The sequence below is a fragment of the Lycorma delicatula genome, chromosome 6, assembly GCF_047948215.1.
Source record: "Lycorma delicatula isolate Av1 chromosome 6, ASM4794821v1, whole genome shotgun sequence".
NCBI classification, from domain to species: Eukaryota; Metazoa; Arthropoda; class Insecta; order Hemiptera; family Fulgoridae; genus Lycorma; species Lycorma delicatula.
The window spans coordinates 83,020,359-83,036,978 of record NC_134460.1 but is presented as its reverse complement, the minus strand read 5'-3'; the positions used below and the strand labels follow the sequence as shown (position 1 = coordinate 83,036,978).

At 25.4% G+C, this 16,620-nt stretch overlaps 1 protein-coding gene across 22 annotated transcripts in view; it reads left to right on the top strand.

Annotated features, from left to right (window-relative positions):
* The window catches only part of LOC142325978 (CUGBP Elav-like family member 1), a 1,952,897-nt gene that overhangs the window by 928,708 nt on the left and 1,007,569 nt on the right, over positions 1–16,620 (top strand). For all 22 annotated transcript variants that reach the window (XM_075367994.1, XM_075367987.1, XM_075367984.1 and 19 more), the window contains one exon: positions 15,795–16,089. In XM_075367994.1, the coding sequence (XP_075224109.1) occupies positions 15,911–16,089 (179 nt within the window). In that variant the 5' untranslated portion in view covers positions 15,795–15,910. The remainder of the gene's footprint in view (positions 1–15,794; positions 16,090–16,620) is intronic.

Sequence of the window (16,620 nt, the reverse complement as noted above, 5' to 3'; positions counted from 1 at the left end):
TCTATTACATAATTAATATTATAACATATTAATTTTCATTATAATTAAATTGATTATTGCTAAACGTTTTTAAAATGTATAATTTTGTTTTGATTAATATGCTAAAATGTTTATTAAATATCTATTTTTCTCTTTTTTGCAATATATATTCTCAACAATTAATTATATGTAAAATTTGATTTATTGTTTTGAAGATTGGTTTGTATTTTGCAATGAGTATGTCGTGCATCATGTGAGTTACATAAAGAAATTACATTTTCTTTCTGAATATTCAATTGTGATAATGTAGATGTGAATTAATGTAGTTAGGGAGATACAGATATTTTTGTACTCTGTGCTAAGAATATATTATAATAATATGGATGTATCCACTCTTATTATAATTTCTTTCGAATATTTATAATATTAAAAAAATCATTGAGTTAATATTTCTAAAATGGTGTTCGATAATGTAAAATATTTTAAAATTATAAGATGTTTCTTGCAACTAAAAACATGTAAATATCTTACCGTATTAATTTCTTCCAAATAATTTTAGAGTAAATTAAATTAGTAAATTGACAAATTAATATCATTTTCTTAGGCTAGTTAATTATTAATTTTAAGGAATTATTACTTCAGTTATTTATATTTAAAATAATTATTCGTATAAAATACAAATAGAAAATTAATTGTTTTCAAATGAAATTATGTCTCAGTACATGGATCCTATTTTTTCTTGTTCGATCTAAAAATATTTCTACATACATATCCCCGAATCTATAGCCAGTTATTTTTATAAATTCGTCCATATAGTGCGTGTGCGCGTACGAACGCGTATGTTTATTTAGTTTTAATTGATACTACATAGTATCTGTAAAATAAATGTAGTGATGACAACATGATGGAAAATTATTCTCAACTATGAGACTTGTTTGCTGTATATACAATGTGATGAAAGATACGTTTTGCTGTATAATAAGCAAGTGTGACTAGTTCCCTAAAATAGATTTTTAACGGAGTATTTGTTGTAATTTAATGTGGTTCTATTGTAATTATTCTACTTGAACTAGTTTTTATTTAGGCTGAAAAAAAACGTATAGTATCGTAAGATAATACGTATATATTTCGGACATTTATGTACAACATAATGTATTCTAAAAATATTGTTGAGTTTTATTATCTATTTTTGAACTTAAATTTTATAATATGTCAGTCCTTAAAAAATAAAACGAAGGTCAGTTAAATCTGGTGGAAAAAGCACTGGATTGTTGATTTTTTAGTGATACGTGTACTTTTTCCCGGGATAGTAAACTATAAACATCAAATATTGTGTTTACGTTGAAACAAATGCACAGTATACATTAGGTCAAGTGACCCAAGAGTGGTTGTTTGACCAAAAAAAATTGAAACGTACCCATTTGTTTCCTACATATCTCAGGATATGTAGGAATTTTTTTATATAAGCAGTTAAAACTTATAAGCAGTTTGCCTGTGGCGGTCATTTTGTTACGGTGCGCACACCTATTTTTGTAATCGTAAGGATTTATGGAAAATACATAACTAAAAAACTATTGTTCCTGGAAGGATGAAACAAAAAACAATCTAATCATATGTTCTCAAGGAAAAAGATTGGTTCAGTGATTTATTTATCTATTTTTCTTCTTTCTATTAGAAAATTATCAATAATGGTTAATATGAAAAACTGTAAAAATTCACTTTTGGTAATTTTTTTCAAGAGGCGGGATGGCATACACAGTTTGAATTATTTTTTTATATGTGGATACATGTTAACTAATTAAAAAAAACATATTCCAAATTTTGGTCTTAAATAATTCTGATGGGGCTGGTGATAAAAATCTCTAATTTGCACAACTTGCAGTGTATTTGTAGATATTAATGGCAAATAAAAAAGTTTCTTGTAAAAGTTATAACCTCTCGAAAATCATGAAAAACCTGTTAAAAGCAATATCATTTTGACTCATAAGTGCTCGTAGTGGGTTTCTTGTTTTCTTGGCACATTAAACTTTTTATATATTTTCTTTTATTTAGCCCCCCTATGTTGTTGAAGTTGACATTTTCAATATTTTTAAAATAGTTTTTTTAAAACTATTTATGATAGATCGTAATTTAATGATAACTTAACCAATACCAGTAACCTAATTCATTTTTATTCCTAAGAATTCACCAAGAATTCATTTATCACCTAAGAATTCATTTTTATTTTTCTATTGGTTTATTTCTGTAAACACTATAGAACAAAAAATAAATTGTAGCAAAATATTATTCATTCTTCAATGAAATCGCCTGTTTTTGAAGCAATGAAAGTTTAATATTTAGTGTGTTAACTAACTGCTGTGATATGTTCTGATAGATAATTCTGTTGAAATTGTGTGAGAACGACCCATCTACTATAGTTAGTTAGTTGATGGAGGTGAGACTCCCAAAGTGCTACAAGCAGCATCCAATTGTCAATATTGTGATGTGGGGGCAATGTATTGCTCTTGGTCTTCGCATTCATATAGTTCTTTGTTCTGCCGAGAAAAAATACTTTTGAAACAGTTAACACAAAGAGACTTTCCAGGAACTAAATTTAAATTTGGAAAAATGTGTTCTTTAAGAGCTTACTCTAATGTTACTTTTCTTAAGTTCAACAGAACTGTCGATACAGGTGACTGAATTTTGACAGAAACCTTTTTCATGATATTTACAAACACTAGTCTGAATTCTGAATTAATACGTAAAAAAAATAAGTTGTTGGTTTTCATCACTAAATTCAGAAATTGTAATGAGTTCTTTTGGCATTGTACCATACACTGCTTTTGTGACACTCTTCATTCACATAGATTCCTATGGAACATTGTTCATCCATTATGTGAAACTCTTGAAAATAATGTAAAAATTAAACTGATTTTAAAATTTGCATTTATAATATTATTAAGTAAAACTTATAACTTTAATAAACACTTCCAAACACAGGATGAAATTTGAGACACTCGGTAATGATATGAACAGGTCACTGACTAATGTGAGACAGACAGTCTATAACTGCGTAGATGAGCATGTTGCAACTGAATTTTTCTGACGACTGGAAATGACTTCAAGCGCCCATTCAACACTGCAGTTAAATGGTTCAAACAAGTCTATTTCAGCCATAGTAATAAGTATAAAAATAAGCCAAGAAGACAAGAAACTCTCTTGGAGCATTTATTTAGTGCTTTGTCATGATTTTTTGAAAGATTTTTATTAATACAATACACAAGAAACCTTTTTTATTTGCCATTAACATCTAAAAATACACTGCAAGTTGTGCAAATTTGAGTTTTTTATCACCAGCCCCATCAGAATTATTTGAAGCCAAAATTTGGAATATTTTTTTAAAAATTAGTTTTCAAAACTCATAAACATTTAGGGTAAGTATATCGCTATTAATATATTATTTATGGTAAAACTACTAATATATAACTACATATAAAAAATAATTCAAACTGTGTATGTCCTACCTCTTGAAAAAATTAGTAAAAGTGAAATTTCACCGTTTTCATGTTCAACTTTATTGTTAATTTTCTCATAGAAAGAAGAGAAATAAGTAAATAAATCAACCAATGGACCAATATTTTATCTTGAGAAAATATGATTAAATTGCTTTTTGTTTTATCCTTCCAGGAGCAATAATTTTTCAGTTATGATTTTTTCCGTAAACCCTTACGATCATAAAAATAGATGTGCGCACCGTAACAAAAATGGCCGCCACAGTAAATTGCTTGAATAAAAATAAATCGTTTTAAAGTCTTGAAATAGGTAGGAAACAAGTGGGTAAGTTGCAATTTTATTTGAATTCATCAAGCTCAGCTTATGTTTTTTTTTTGTCCTTTTCAAATGCATTGATCCATTGCACAATATGCAAAAACCAAAATCATGATATTGAAAATTTATGTTTATTTATTGTTTTTAAGTGTTATACCATTAACAGAAAATTATTTAAAACTTATTACTTGTTTGTCATTCCATCTTAAACATATTAAATTCGAAATTTGGATTTTTCAAAAACTGTTTATAATATTGATAAAATTCAAACATTTGTTTCTGTACCATGCTTAGATTTTGGTTGTGCTGAAAAAAGGGATTTAACATTGATTCCAACCAACCACAATCAAAATTATTTCATGTCACTAATTTATACATTATATAACGTACTTTTCGTTTAAAGCTCTTTTGTAGAAATGATGTGAGTGTACAAGAATTACACTCAATATTTCACTTGAAACTCCCAGTCCACAAAAATCAACTGGCCAGATATCTAGCAAATCAACAAAATTTTATTCCATGTTTAAAAAAAGATGGGCTTCTTGATTAACGGTTTAATAAATTTGGTAGTAACTTTTTTTACATTATATAGTTTTTTCTTCCTTTTTTTTAAAATTACTTTTTAAACAATATTATTTCAATTTTCTTTTTTTGCCATCTTTATATTCAATGTGTTATATAGTGCAATTCAGATTAAAAATAAAATTAGAAAAAAATTATTTTAACAAAACTTTTTGGCTGATTAGGTAGCGTTTCGGCTTTTCGTGCGGAGACCGCGGGTTCGAATCCCGGTCAGACAGGGCGTCTTTTCATACGCTACCAATTTTTTTCAATGGACTATTGGCCATAGCTGTTGTTGCCCGCTCTTTCATAACAAAAAAAATTTACTTTCCAGACCAGATGAGAATTATATTATTCTTGATATTTTGAACCCCAGCGGTCATTAAATTGTGATCAGATACTTTTTATATGTAAATAGGAGCTCAGAATATCACATTTTAGATGTGATGGAAATTATGAAAACACCGAAAATTAATTTCTGAAATTTTTTGAGAAATCGTGAATTTTTACTGTTTAACTTTTTTCCTAAAATGTTATTTTCATAAATGTTCAATTTTTAATTATTACATTTTAGAGGGTCAATTCAAAAAATATACGAGTATATAATAAAAAATCCGAAATATTATACTGTATTTTACTACAAGTTATTATATCTTAAGTCAGGTAAGTTTAGAAAGAATCAATTTGCATTTTACACTCTTTATTTTATTTATACTCTCTGAAGAAATCATTCTGATTTTTTTTCGAACTCACCACATAAGCTCGGCGTTTGATTTCATGCCTGAGATTTCGTTGAACAATGTATTTTTTTTGTTTATAATTTGTGTAAATGAATATTTTAGTGCAATTGAAGTACGTTCGTAAAGAGAATAACAATTTTCAACTTTTTCATTAAGGATAGAAGTTAAATTTTAAACCCTAATATAGACCAGAAAAATTCCTACATCGGTACAAACGTTTTTCTCACATTTTTAGATTTCAATTGAAAATCTTTATAAAATTACTAAAAAAAAATATTTTAATTTTAAATCATTTTTGTCCACCGGAAAATCTTTATAATACAATATCGAAATTTTACTATTACAAAAGATTTAAAAAATAATAAATATTGATATTTTGAACCCCAGCGGTTCATAAATTTTAGCGGTTAATCGAAATTTTACTATTACAAAAGATTTAAAAAATAATAAGTTATCTAAATAAATTTAAAAGATTTATATAAATAAATATAACTTAATGAACAAACAACCGGGCGTACAAACAGTATCTGAAACAACCAACAGTTTTTAGATTGTCTGATATTTTTTATTATTAATTCATCTCATGAGTTGAAAACTTGTACAATACCATGTCTGAGATTTCGTTAAAAAAGATATTTTTTTTGTTTATTATTTGTTTAAATGAATGTTTAAATTATAATGATTTTTTCTTAACGTTTTTTTTGCTGTGAATTTATTCTAATACATCTTATGTCATTGCATATGTATATAGAATTAATGTTCCATCACTAAAAGTTTTATTTTCTTTTTAACAACTTTTAACATACGACCAGTTGAACGAGTACAGTAATAACCACTTCTATTGCTTGCTGACATGCAAATATGAATATTATGAAAATAATAAAAATTATTTTTATTTTTTTTTTATTACATAAATAAAACTTTTATTTTATTACTAGATAGTAAATGCCGTTTTATTACTTTTTCTTTGATCATATATTTCCTGGAAAATTAACTGTGAAATTAAGATATAAAGTGTAAAATTATAGTCAAAAAAAGATTATGGTATATACATCATAAATATTAGAAATTCATTTTCCATCCTTTAATGCAAATTAAAAGATTTTATATATAAAATTAATCTTTTAATTTTTTACATAAAAACTCTTTTCTTTGTTTTGTTATTATTTTATGATCATCATTACTCTTATTATTATTATTTTCATTGTTATTATTTTATTTTATAACTAGTTTTTATCGATTAGAAAATGAAGTTTTAGTTTATTTTAAACAATTCTTAACAAATTTTAATGCATTTTACATTTATTAACAATCTATTTTTTTTTATTTATTTGAAAGTAGCTTTTGTTACATTGTTTTTTTTTCTCTTTTGCTTCCTTTAAAATCTATTATTAACACAATATTATTTAAAGTTTAGTTATATTTTCATATCATTTCATGTTCCTATTCAATACATTATATGTTCTCTAGTACAGTGCAGATTAATAATAAAATTAAAACGAAAAAAAAACTTTTTAATAAGACTTTTGAGGTCTAAACTTTTAATATGTCATTGGGCTTCTTTTTGGTCGAATAGGAGGTCTGAACATTACATTTTATATGAAATTGAAATCATGGAAACACCTAAAATTTACTCATGAAATTTGTTCACAAATCGTAAGTTTTTAATCTTTCAATCTGTCGGACGTTTTTTCCTAAAATGCTATTTTTCTGGGATTCAGTCCCGTTTACCCAGTATAATAGAATATTTTATGTATAGATAAATATAAATATTTGTAAAAATATTAATATTTAATATTAATTCAATGTAAATAGAATTAAAATTAATACATGGAAGTAAATTCCATTAAATTACGCGTAACTGGTTTTAATTCAATTAAGGCATTGTTTTATTTAACAATGCTGGCTTAATGCTGAATAGAACACTGCCAAACTTTAAACTCGCTTATATCCTGTATACGATAAATTATGTAAAAATATAATAATTTTTTTATAGTTTATCCTTTTTTTCTGAAAAAAATGTGTGCATTAAGTATGGTTAATCTGTATGAAATTTATTTGTTGAAGCTTAAACTTGATTTTTTTTTACTAAAAACAACTAGAAGTTATGTGGGAGAGGGTCATTTAATTATGATACGTAGTAAGAAGAGTACTTCTTTATAACGAACGAAAGGTCAATTTTCTAATGAAATTTGCTTAATATACAAGACATATTGTTTTACGGATAGGTATATAACTAAAAATTCTGTGAAATGATTTTTGTAATTTTTACTTCCTTGTACGAAATAAAAGAAGTATTTCACATTTCAACGGAAATACACATTTTGACCATTCCTGAATCCACTTTGACTAGTTTCAGCGTAACGTCTGTACGTATGTATCTCGCATAACTCAAAAACGATTAACCGTAGAATGTTGAAATTTTGGATTTAGGACTGTTGTAACATCTGGTTTTGCACCTTCCCTTTTGATTGCAATCGACTGAATCAAACTTGTCCTCAATCTCCTTGTGTTAAGTAATTCATCAAATAAGCCCCTCATTGAGAGCTTTTCAACGATATAGCATAAGTGGTACTTATTTTCATTGTTTCCAGATCTATAACCAAATAAAATTTTAATTAATGACATATTTGGATCTTAAGAGAAGGCACATCAGTTCGAATCAGACTTCATCTTTTTTTTTTTTTTTTTAATTTAGATATATTAATTTATTAATACATTAATACAGTTATTATATTAATATAGTTACAATATATTAATTTATTAATATATTTAACCTCTCATTGTAAAAAAGAATGTACGATGAAGAATAATTCAATAACAAAAAAAAACATTGAAGTTGTTTTTAATGCAAAAACCTTTACGTACTTTTCCTTTTAAAAAAATGTGTAAATGTAATTTATGTACAAGGAAGTCATGTGTTGCCGACATCAGATTTTTTTTTTTAAACTTTTTCCTTATTTAATTATATTGATTTATTAATAATTATTAACCTCCGATTGAAAAAGAAATATGAGAAAAATAAGAAGTTACTAGTGAAATCAAATTTTATGTACTTTTCATTTTAATTCAAAAAAATCTTACAGAAGTTAATAGTTTTATTAATAAATCAATATATTTACTTAAAAAAAAAAAGTTAAAAAATATATGTATATGAAGTCGGAATGTCTACTAACATTTAAAAATTAAACATGTGTGGATCAAAATATTTTTTTTTTGTCTTTAAGAACGTTAATACGAATTATTAAAACTTATGCTTACATAGCTTATAACATTTCTAATTTTCTACCACATTTTATTGTATTTTATATATAAATAAAAGAATTAAATAAATTCTACTCGTTTAAGTGAGTTATACTCTCCTCATTTTGAAGAAACAGTTTTCAAGATTATTTCCATTAGATTTATTTTAAATTACTATTATATTTTTATTGTTTTTAAATTAAAACAAATTAATTGTATTCAGTTATACAGTGTAAAAACTTTATATAATTATCGGTTTGTAATTTATATTAATTCTAATAAAATTAAAACTGCTTTTATTTCTTAACAGATTTGTATTATATTCAGATTATTGATTTTCAAACAATTTTAGTTGTGCTTTTTTTTGGAGAATATTGTATATGGAATATGGTCCTTCTTCAGAAATATTCGGGCAAATATTTATATAAAAAAATAATTATTTGACATTATAAACGTCAATAAAAGTTTATGGAAAATGTAGGTACTTATTGAATCTCTTATAAATTTTCTTATTGAATCTTATCTATCTGTTTTTCCTCCATTCGTATGTTGCATCACACTCAATAGGATTCCCCAACTATATCGCACCTCAATAAATTCAAAGAAATGAAACGCTGAGAGTACTTTATTTATTTATAGATTAATCATAAAAAATATTGCCTTTAAATAAAAATTAGATTGTGTATTTAATTTAAAATAAAACCGTATTTTATGAATTAAAAACAGAAAGTTCTTATTATGTAATTTATTTATAAGTCGGTTGAAATGGTGATGAAATATATAAAGTTATTATTGCAAAATGGTTTTCAATATTAGCCAATTTGACTAATGCATTATCCTTTGATAATACGTTATCGCTTTATGTTAAAACTTTACATCATCCTACATAGCTAATTATTCATAAAGTTGTTTCATAAAGAACTAATTGACGATTAAATTGAATTATTTTATATGTAACTTTAACAACCGGTCATATATTCCAGTATATATATTTCATACAATTAGTTTATATATTTTGAATGAATATTAGATTTTGTATTAAATATTTTATATGTATTATAATTACATATATATTTTAAAACTCTTAATAGAATATGAATATTAAATCAATGCTAATTTCACGATATTTTATGAATATTTAACAAACTATTTCATTATTATTTAGTTATGAACTTTTTGTTATATACTGATTGATGTTAATAATCTATACACAAGTGTGTTGCGTTCTCTAACACTTTTATTTAGTGTATAACCATGTATGGTATATATGGTTGTATATATTTTACCGCATTCAATGTTCTCATTTAAATGATACGTAAAATAATTAAAATGAACATAACAAAATTCTTTCTTTTGTTTATATATTTGATAACTGTTTATGAATATTTGATACAAAACTAAACCGCATGATTCCACTTCTAATAACTTAATTAATATTTCATTGCATATCATTTAAATTTGTCATTATTTATTTATATGTTATTTCCCATGATTATGAAATTGTTTAATTTGATGTGTCCCGAGAGGTTTTTGGTCAACTTCAGGGACCATTTGAAGATATTAAAATAAGCAAAAATGTTTTCATGTGGTCAAATGCCTTATCTCGATTCATTTTCTCTCATTCCGCCATTTTGTACTTTTTCATTAAAAATCTATATGTTAGGAACGGATTCAGATATTTTAATGAAATTTTGTATGCGTGTTTCCTTAATACCAACTACAAAATAAATAGGTTTGAAAATCCCAAACTGGCGTCCATTTATTATTTTCTTTTTTAATCAAAAGTTCCATAAATATTAGTTTTATAGAGCTACAGTTTATTACATAAAATGTTAATTCTTTTATCGTGAAAGTAATACATTAAAATTTGTCACCGGATTTATTTTCAAAATAAGTGATCATTCTTTTTTTTACAAGAAAAATCATTTAGGAGCAAGTATGTATTTAAACTCTTAAGCAAAAAATAAAATCAAAACGCATCCCGTCAATTATTTTTTACAGTTTATTTTATATTTATATTGAACACTGTTCACGCATACAACCACGCTTTTTGGAATCCATTTGTATACTAGATCTCAACGAAAGAGATGTAATGAACAAAGTGTATCACAACTTATTATAAGCTTTTATTTAACTTGCTTTAGTTATAATCAAATCTTGCAACTGCTATATCTTTTGATATATCGTATGAAAATCAATGAAATTTGGTATACGTATGTAACTTCGATGACAATACAGCACTACGGTGTCAGAATTTCCACTCCCTCGCTCCCACGCGCTACCCCTACGGCTAAATTCATGCATTTAATTGAAAATTTTCATTTCTCATGAACTATCGTATGAAAATGATTGAAATTTTGTACATGGATGTAACGTCGATGTGTAAAAATAAATATTTTTACTTTTTAGTATTAATAAACAAACAAACTTGAACAAACAATAATATTCAGATATAAATATTAAGAATATTTTTTTTTGGATGTAAAAAGTTTATTGTTCATTAAGACTAAGTAAAAAATAAAAATACAAAAAAAAACAAAAAAAAAGCAAAAATATATTTGATTACATTTAAAAAATTATTTTTTAATTTGATTTAATTCTTATTTTTTTACTTTTTAGAGGGTTTTTCTAATGTTTTTTTTTTTATTTTTTAATGTTAATATTAATATTAGTTAAATAAAAGTTTTTTAAAACATAATTTTTTATATGTAATCAAATATATTTTTTGGTCTTTTGTATTTTTTTTTTAATTTTTAAATAGTAGTCTTAATAGTGTTTCGTATCTTACTGAATTCATCCTCTAGAATTCGTTGTAGATAAAAACTATATATTTCCTATTAAAATGGAATTCTATAGAAAAAATTTGAATCGACCTAGTAACCCACATCGTTACTAGATTTATTTTCAGTCGAAAACACGCGGGCTATGACTGACTACACTTGATTCGTTCGAAATTTTAAAATATACTTCTAACTAAATTTATTTCAAATTGTATTCAGTATAATTATTTTCCCGTAGAACCTATGATATAATCATATTTTCATTACACTGATTTGTTCAGATTAGTTTTATTTACTATTGTACGCTGTACAATTTTTTAAATTCCTTTTCAGTTTATCAAATGTTTTGGCTAATATGATTTGATATTAATATCTTAATTTTTTTTAAATAATTTCTAAACTCTTAACTTTTTTTTTGCGTTTGTCATTCTTATAATTTGTTTGTACAGTATTACCATTTTTCAAGAAAATAAACTAAGCATTCTCGTTGCTTATAACATGTTTTGAAACAGCTTACACTTTTCACATTTGAGTAAATTAATTGATCTATACCCTTCTTTATTTTGTTTTCTTTAATATAAACAGATATTTTGTTTTTCAATATTTTTATTATATTTATACTTTCAATATTTTCTATCATATTTATATTTTCAATATTTTCTATCATATTTATATTTTTTTTAAATTAAAGTCGTACTAGAATGTAGGTTTTCGCGTATTGATGACATTGCTTTCGGAGGGAGAGCCAACCTAAATGTGTAGGAGACAAACCTAAATAAAAAAAGTATATAAGTTCTGCTTCGAGAAGTTTATATATATATTTTCTTACAATTAATTAATTGTACAATTAATTCATACATATTGCGGGCATTGATGATTTATTTGTATAAATCCATATTTATAAAGAAATTAAATTTTTGGGGATAAACTAGAAAAGTAGTAATTGATTTATGTCATCAAGAGTATGTCAGTTCTACACAATTGTTATGTTAAAAATAAATTTAATATAGAGAGAAATAATATTTATTCGTCATGAATATCATCACGCGATTGAAACTATCATCATAAGTATTACTTGAAACAATCAATATTTTCTTATTTTCTATGCTTGTACTATTATTCATCTGAATTTCCCTACTGTGATTCTCAGATGTTTTAGTATGTTATATTAATATTTCTAATCGTTGGAATTCCCATTTTAAATCTGATGTCTATTTTTGTAACAGTATTGATTACTAATTTCAAGAATTGCACAGTTGGAATGTAATTATATCGACATTTGGCAACTGCTCTTTTTGCGGAGTACAGTTGTGCTATATTCATACAGTTTTGTATTTTGTTTAATTTTTTTACCCAATATTTAAACAATATTTAAAAATTTCCTTTATTTTTTATTTGATGTTAATTCTTTTTTTAAATTAAATTTACTTTTGTTATAATTAAATTAAATTATAAATTAATATATGTTCTATCCAGAATTTTAATGAACAAACTTAGAAAAATATATATTATTGATTTAATTGTTGTTTTCATCATTTTTTTAATAATTGCATGCATAGCAAATGAATTATTGGAAATTATTCATTTTTAATATCACGTGATAATTATAGCGATTCGTTTTGCATACCGAATAAATTATGCGTATTGCGACAAAAATTCATACCTGACTGTTAGAAATGGCTTATTTTATAAGACATTTTTATGCCGTTTTTATAACATCCTTTTTCAATTTAACCTTTTATTCGGAATTTTATTTTGTTATTTGTAATTTTTTTTATTCTTATTTTTCTCAATGTATACTTTGCAATCTACTCAACTAGTGAACAATAAGCAACAACCTGGAGAGGTTGTTGCTTATTGTTATTGAGACATGGGAATGTCTCAAATGTGATGGGGATGATATGTAAAAGAGGTACATTCTTACACAAACTCAGACCGACCATTCCTGAGACTTGTAGTTAATTGAACCCCAACCATCAAAGTACACCGGTATTCGCTGTCTAGTATTCATATCCGTATAAAAGAAACAAGCTTTTACTAGGATTCGAACCTCAGAACCTTAGACTTCGAAAAGCAGCTGTTAAACAACTGATTGTGACGAAGAGTTAACCACTAGACCAGCCCGATGGGCTAACTTGTGATTTACCAATGTAAATTTACTCCAGAACTTTAGAAAACGTATTTTGCGACTCCATTTTTGGCGTTTTACAAGAATTTTCTTGAAGCTACTAGAGATACAGTTGTTTTAGGACTCAATTTTTCCCGTAATATTGCTCATAAAATTACATATACGCTCAGTTTGTGTAAATTTCTATTCGTAGAGATTTGTTATAACACCATTATTTGACCTTAACTGTAAAAATCTGGCCAAAATTTTTAGCTTACCCTAACGCGAAAATTAAACTTATATATATATATATATATTTCATTTTATTTTTTTCATTATTTTAATAATAAGAATACTCTTTATAAATGCATAACTTTCGGACTGGTAGGTGGGAAGATAAAAGATAAAACTTCATGTGACAAAATACGTAGGGATAATGGCGTGTCATTTATTCCATGAGGTAAAAGGAGGAAAACAGTAGCATTTTACAACGTGAACTACAAAAAATAGTCGATAGTTTAATGTTGAACCGAGTAATATTTTCAGTTGAAGAGTAGTCAACTTTTACAGTCTTGTACAGATACTACTTTATTCCAGCGGACAAGAAATCGCTTCACATTAAACAGTTTTATTTATATAAAATTATGTATACGTAGAAAGCAGTCTAACATTTTTATAGAATAATATTATTTGTTTGTATTCTTTTTTTTATTCCTTGGAATGAAGTTTTTTTTTAATTATGTCTGATTGTTAGATCAATATTTTTCAGAGACTAATGATTAAAATAATAGCCATCTATTACAATTTATTTGTGAAAGCTTTCTAATAAATACTGTTCATCACTTAAATATTTGTAATAATGTGGTATTCGTTGTGCAACCTACAGATAAATTTATAGTGACTTAATCTCTTAAATAACTTCTCAATCTCATCTCAAATTTTTAATTAAATATATTTTTAAATTATTGATGATACATTTATTTCAACTTTCTTAAATTTTATTATTAAGTATATTTTTAGGTATTTTATCGGTGTAATAATACTTTAAATGAATTAAATATTATAGTTCAAGTTAACAGATTGACTGCTACAACTAAATATAGCAATACTTGTTCTACTCTGCTAGTGTTCTCTTTTCAAGCTATTTTCTACATAAAATTTCATTTTACCTTAAATTCTGTAAAATTGTGTTTATATTTATATTAAATATATTTTATAATTATTGAAATTTTAATTTTAATTATGAAATAAAAAATGAGATAAATTTGGACCTCACAGCATTTTAGTGAGTGTGACAAAAATTGATGTCTCAAAAAAAAGAGATAAATTCAGTGAATGAAACACATAAATGAGAGTCTTATAATTGCAATATTCTGTTTTGTTTACACGAACGAAATAATGAAAAAACTCTTCTAGTTAACTGGAGGATGAAATCAAAAAATATAGTTTACATTCGATTTTTTTCTAAATCTGTCATTTTTTATTTTATCCTTCGCTTAGTAGTCTCTAATAGTCGCATTTCTAATGAAATTATCAGTTTTAAAAAAATTATGTACACAATTTACAAGCTTTTTTCAATAATTATTTAGATATAATAGTAATATAGAATATACAGTCCTAGCTCATATGCAAACACATTCCTGACACTAGGTTTTATCTTAGTTTCCTGAACTAAATAACTAAATTTTTCTACAAATTAAATTTATTTATAAAAATTTCTGTTAATTTTATTACAATAATGTAACATTTATAATTTTTAGGTTAATAGCTGTGTAACAGTTGAAGTGACAGTATACAAAGAAGCTACGTATACTGTTTGAATCGTTCTAATTTACTCTAATGCACTATGAAATTTCTGTCCTGAAAACTAGACGCAATAGTAAATCTCTTTTTTTTTCTATTTTCTTTTTTAACCTCCGGATCTATAGTTGCATTCTTCAGAGGAGGAGATGAATGATTTGTAGCGTGTGTGAAAATGCCATGCTTGACCGGAATTCGAACTCGGAACCAGCGGATGTAAATCACTGAGACATCAAAACGGGTCTCGTAGTTCAGCTGCACGTTAACTTAATACCCCGAATCGGGTCTCGTAGTAACAAACCTGCTAAATAGAAACGTTTTAATAATATTTTAAATGGAAAAATGCAAATATGTTTGTTGTTTTTATTCATTTCGTTAACTCTTTCTATGTATACTTGTTTATATTTTTCATAAACTTACATTCTTATTGAACTGTTATTGTTGATTTCTTCAATATTGTATATGTGTTTATGTATATTTGTATGTCAGATCGTATTAAGTAGATTTACTATGTATTCATCATTTGTATGTCAGATTGTAATAAGTAGATTTTTCTATGTATATATTTACATATACAGATTTTATTAAAAAACACTAAGTGGAATTTTTTTTTAATCGATGTTGTGGATTTTATTTTGTTTTCTTTTTTTTATAATTTTTGTAATTACTACAGTATGGTGGTGGATAATGCTTACTAATAATAGTTGGAAAATTGTTTTGGATGATGTTCTTTTCTTTTTCTTTTTTTTGCTGAAGTTTCTCTTTTGGGTTTTGCAGTTTGGGAGAGAGAGAGAGAAAGAGAGAGAGAGAGAGAGCGATTGGTAGGAAGCGAGATAGAAAGGGATAGAGAAAGAGTTGGATGTAGAGTGTAGGTGAGATTACGGCTATAAACGATGCTTCAAACTCTAAATCAACTAGCGGGCAAGATATCGCCTCAAACAACAGACAATAATGCCAACAAAGTCCTCTCTCTAAATAATAACAACAACAACAATCAGTGCTGCCCTTCATCACATCCGTACAGCAAGACCAATGGCAGTAATGGAAATGGTGGCAACACTGCTAATGAAAAGTGAGTAATATCAACAAAAACTACTACTACTACTACTACTTCTACTTCTACAAAACACTACTGCAACAAGCATGCTGCCAACATTTTTTTTTTATTTTAGAAATACTGATTGATTACATTTTTGTTCAATATATATATATATATATATATATATATATATATATATATATCTTAGAAAAGTTCATTTTAAAATGCAACATATACGAAAGTTAAACAGTTGTTTTTGCCATGTACCTAACTTGAAAAAATCAAGCGTTTATATTTGCTTTTAAAATGGACACAATTCAGAGAGAATTTATTTATTTTTAATAAAAAAGATGAAAATGCTCTGCATGTTTTTTAGTTTATATTTTTGTATATAATTTGCATTGGATCGAATATTGATTATGAACTGTTAATTTTTTTTTACTTTTTAGAGGATGTTTCTTGCGTGCTTTTAATTAGTAATTTGTTATATTTATTTCTATATAATATTTTAATTAAATTAATGATAGTATTTTTATTTTTCGTTATTATAAAATATTTTTTTAG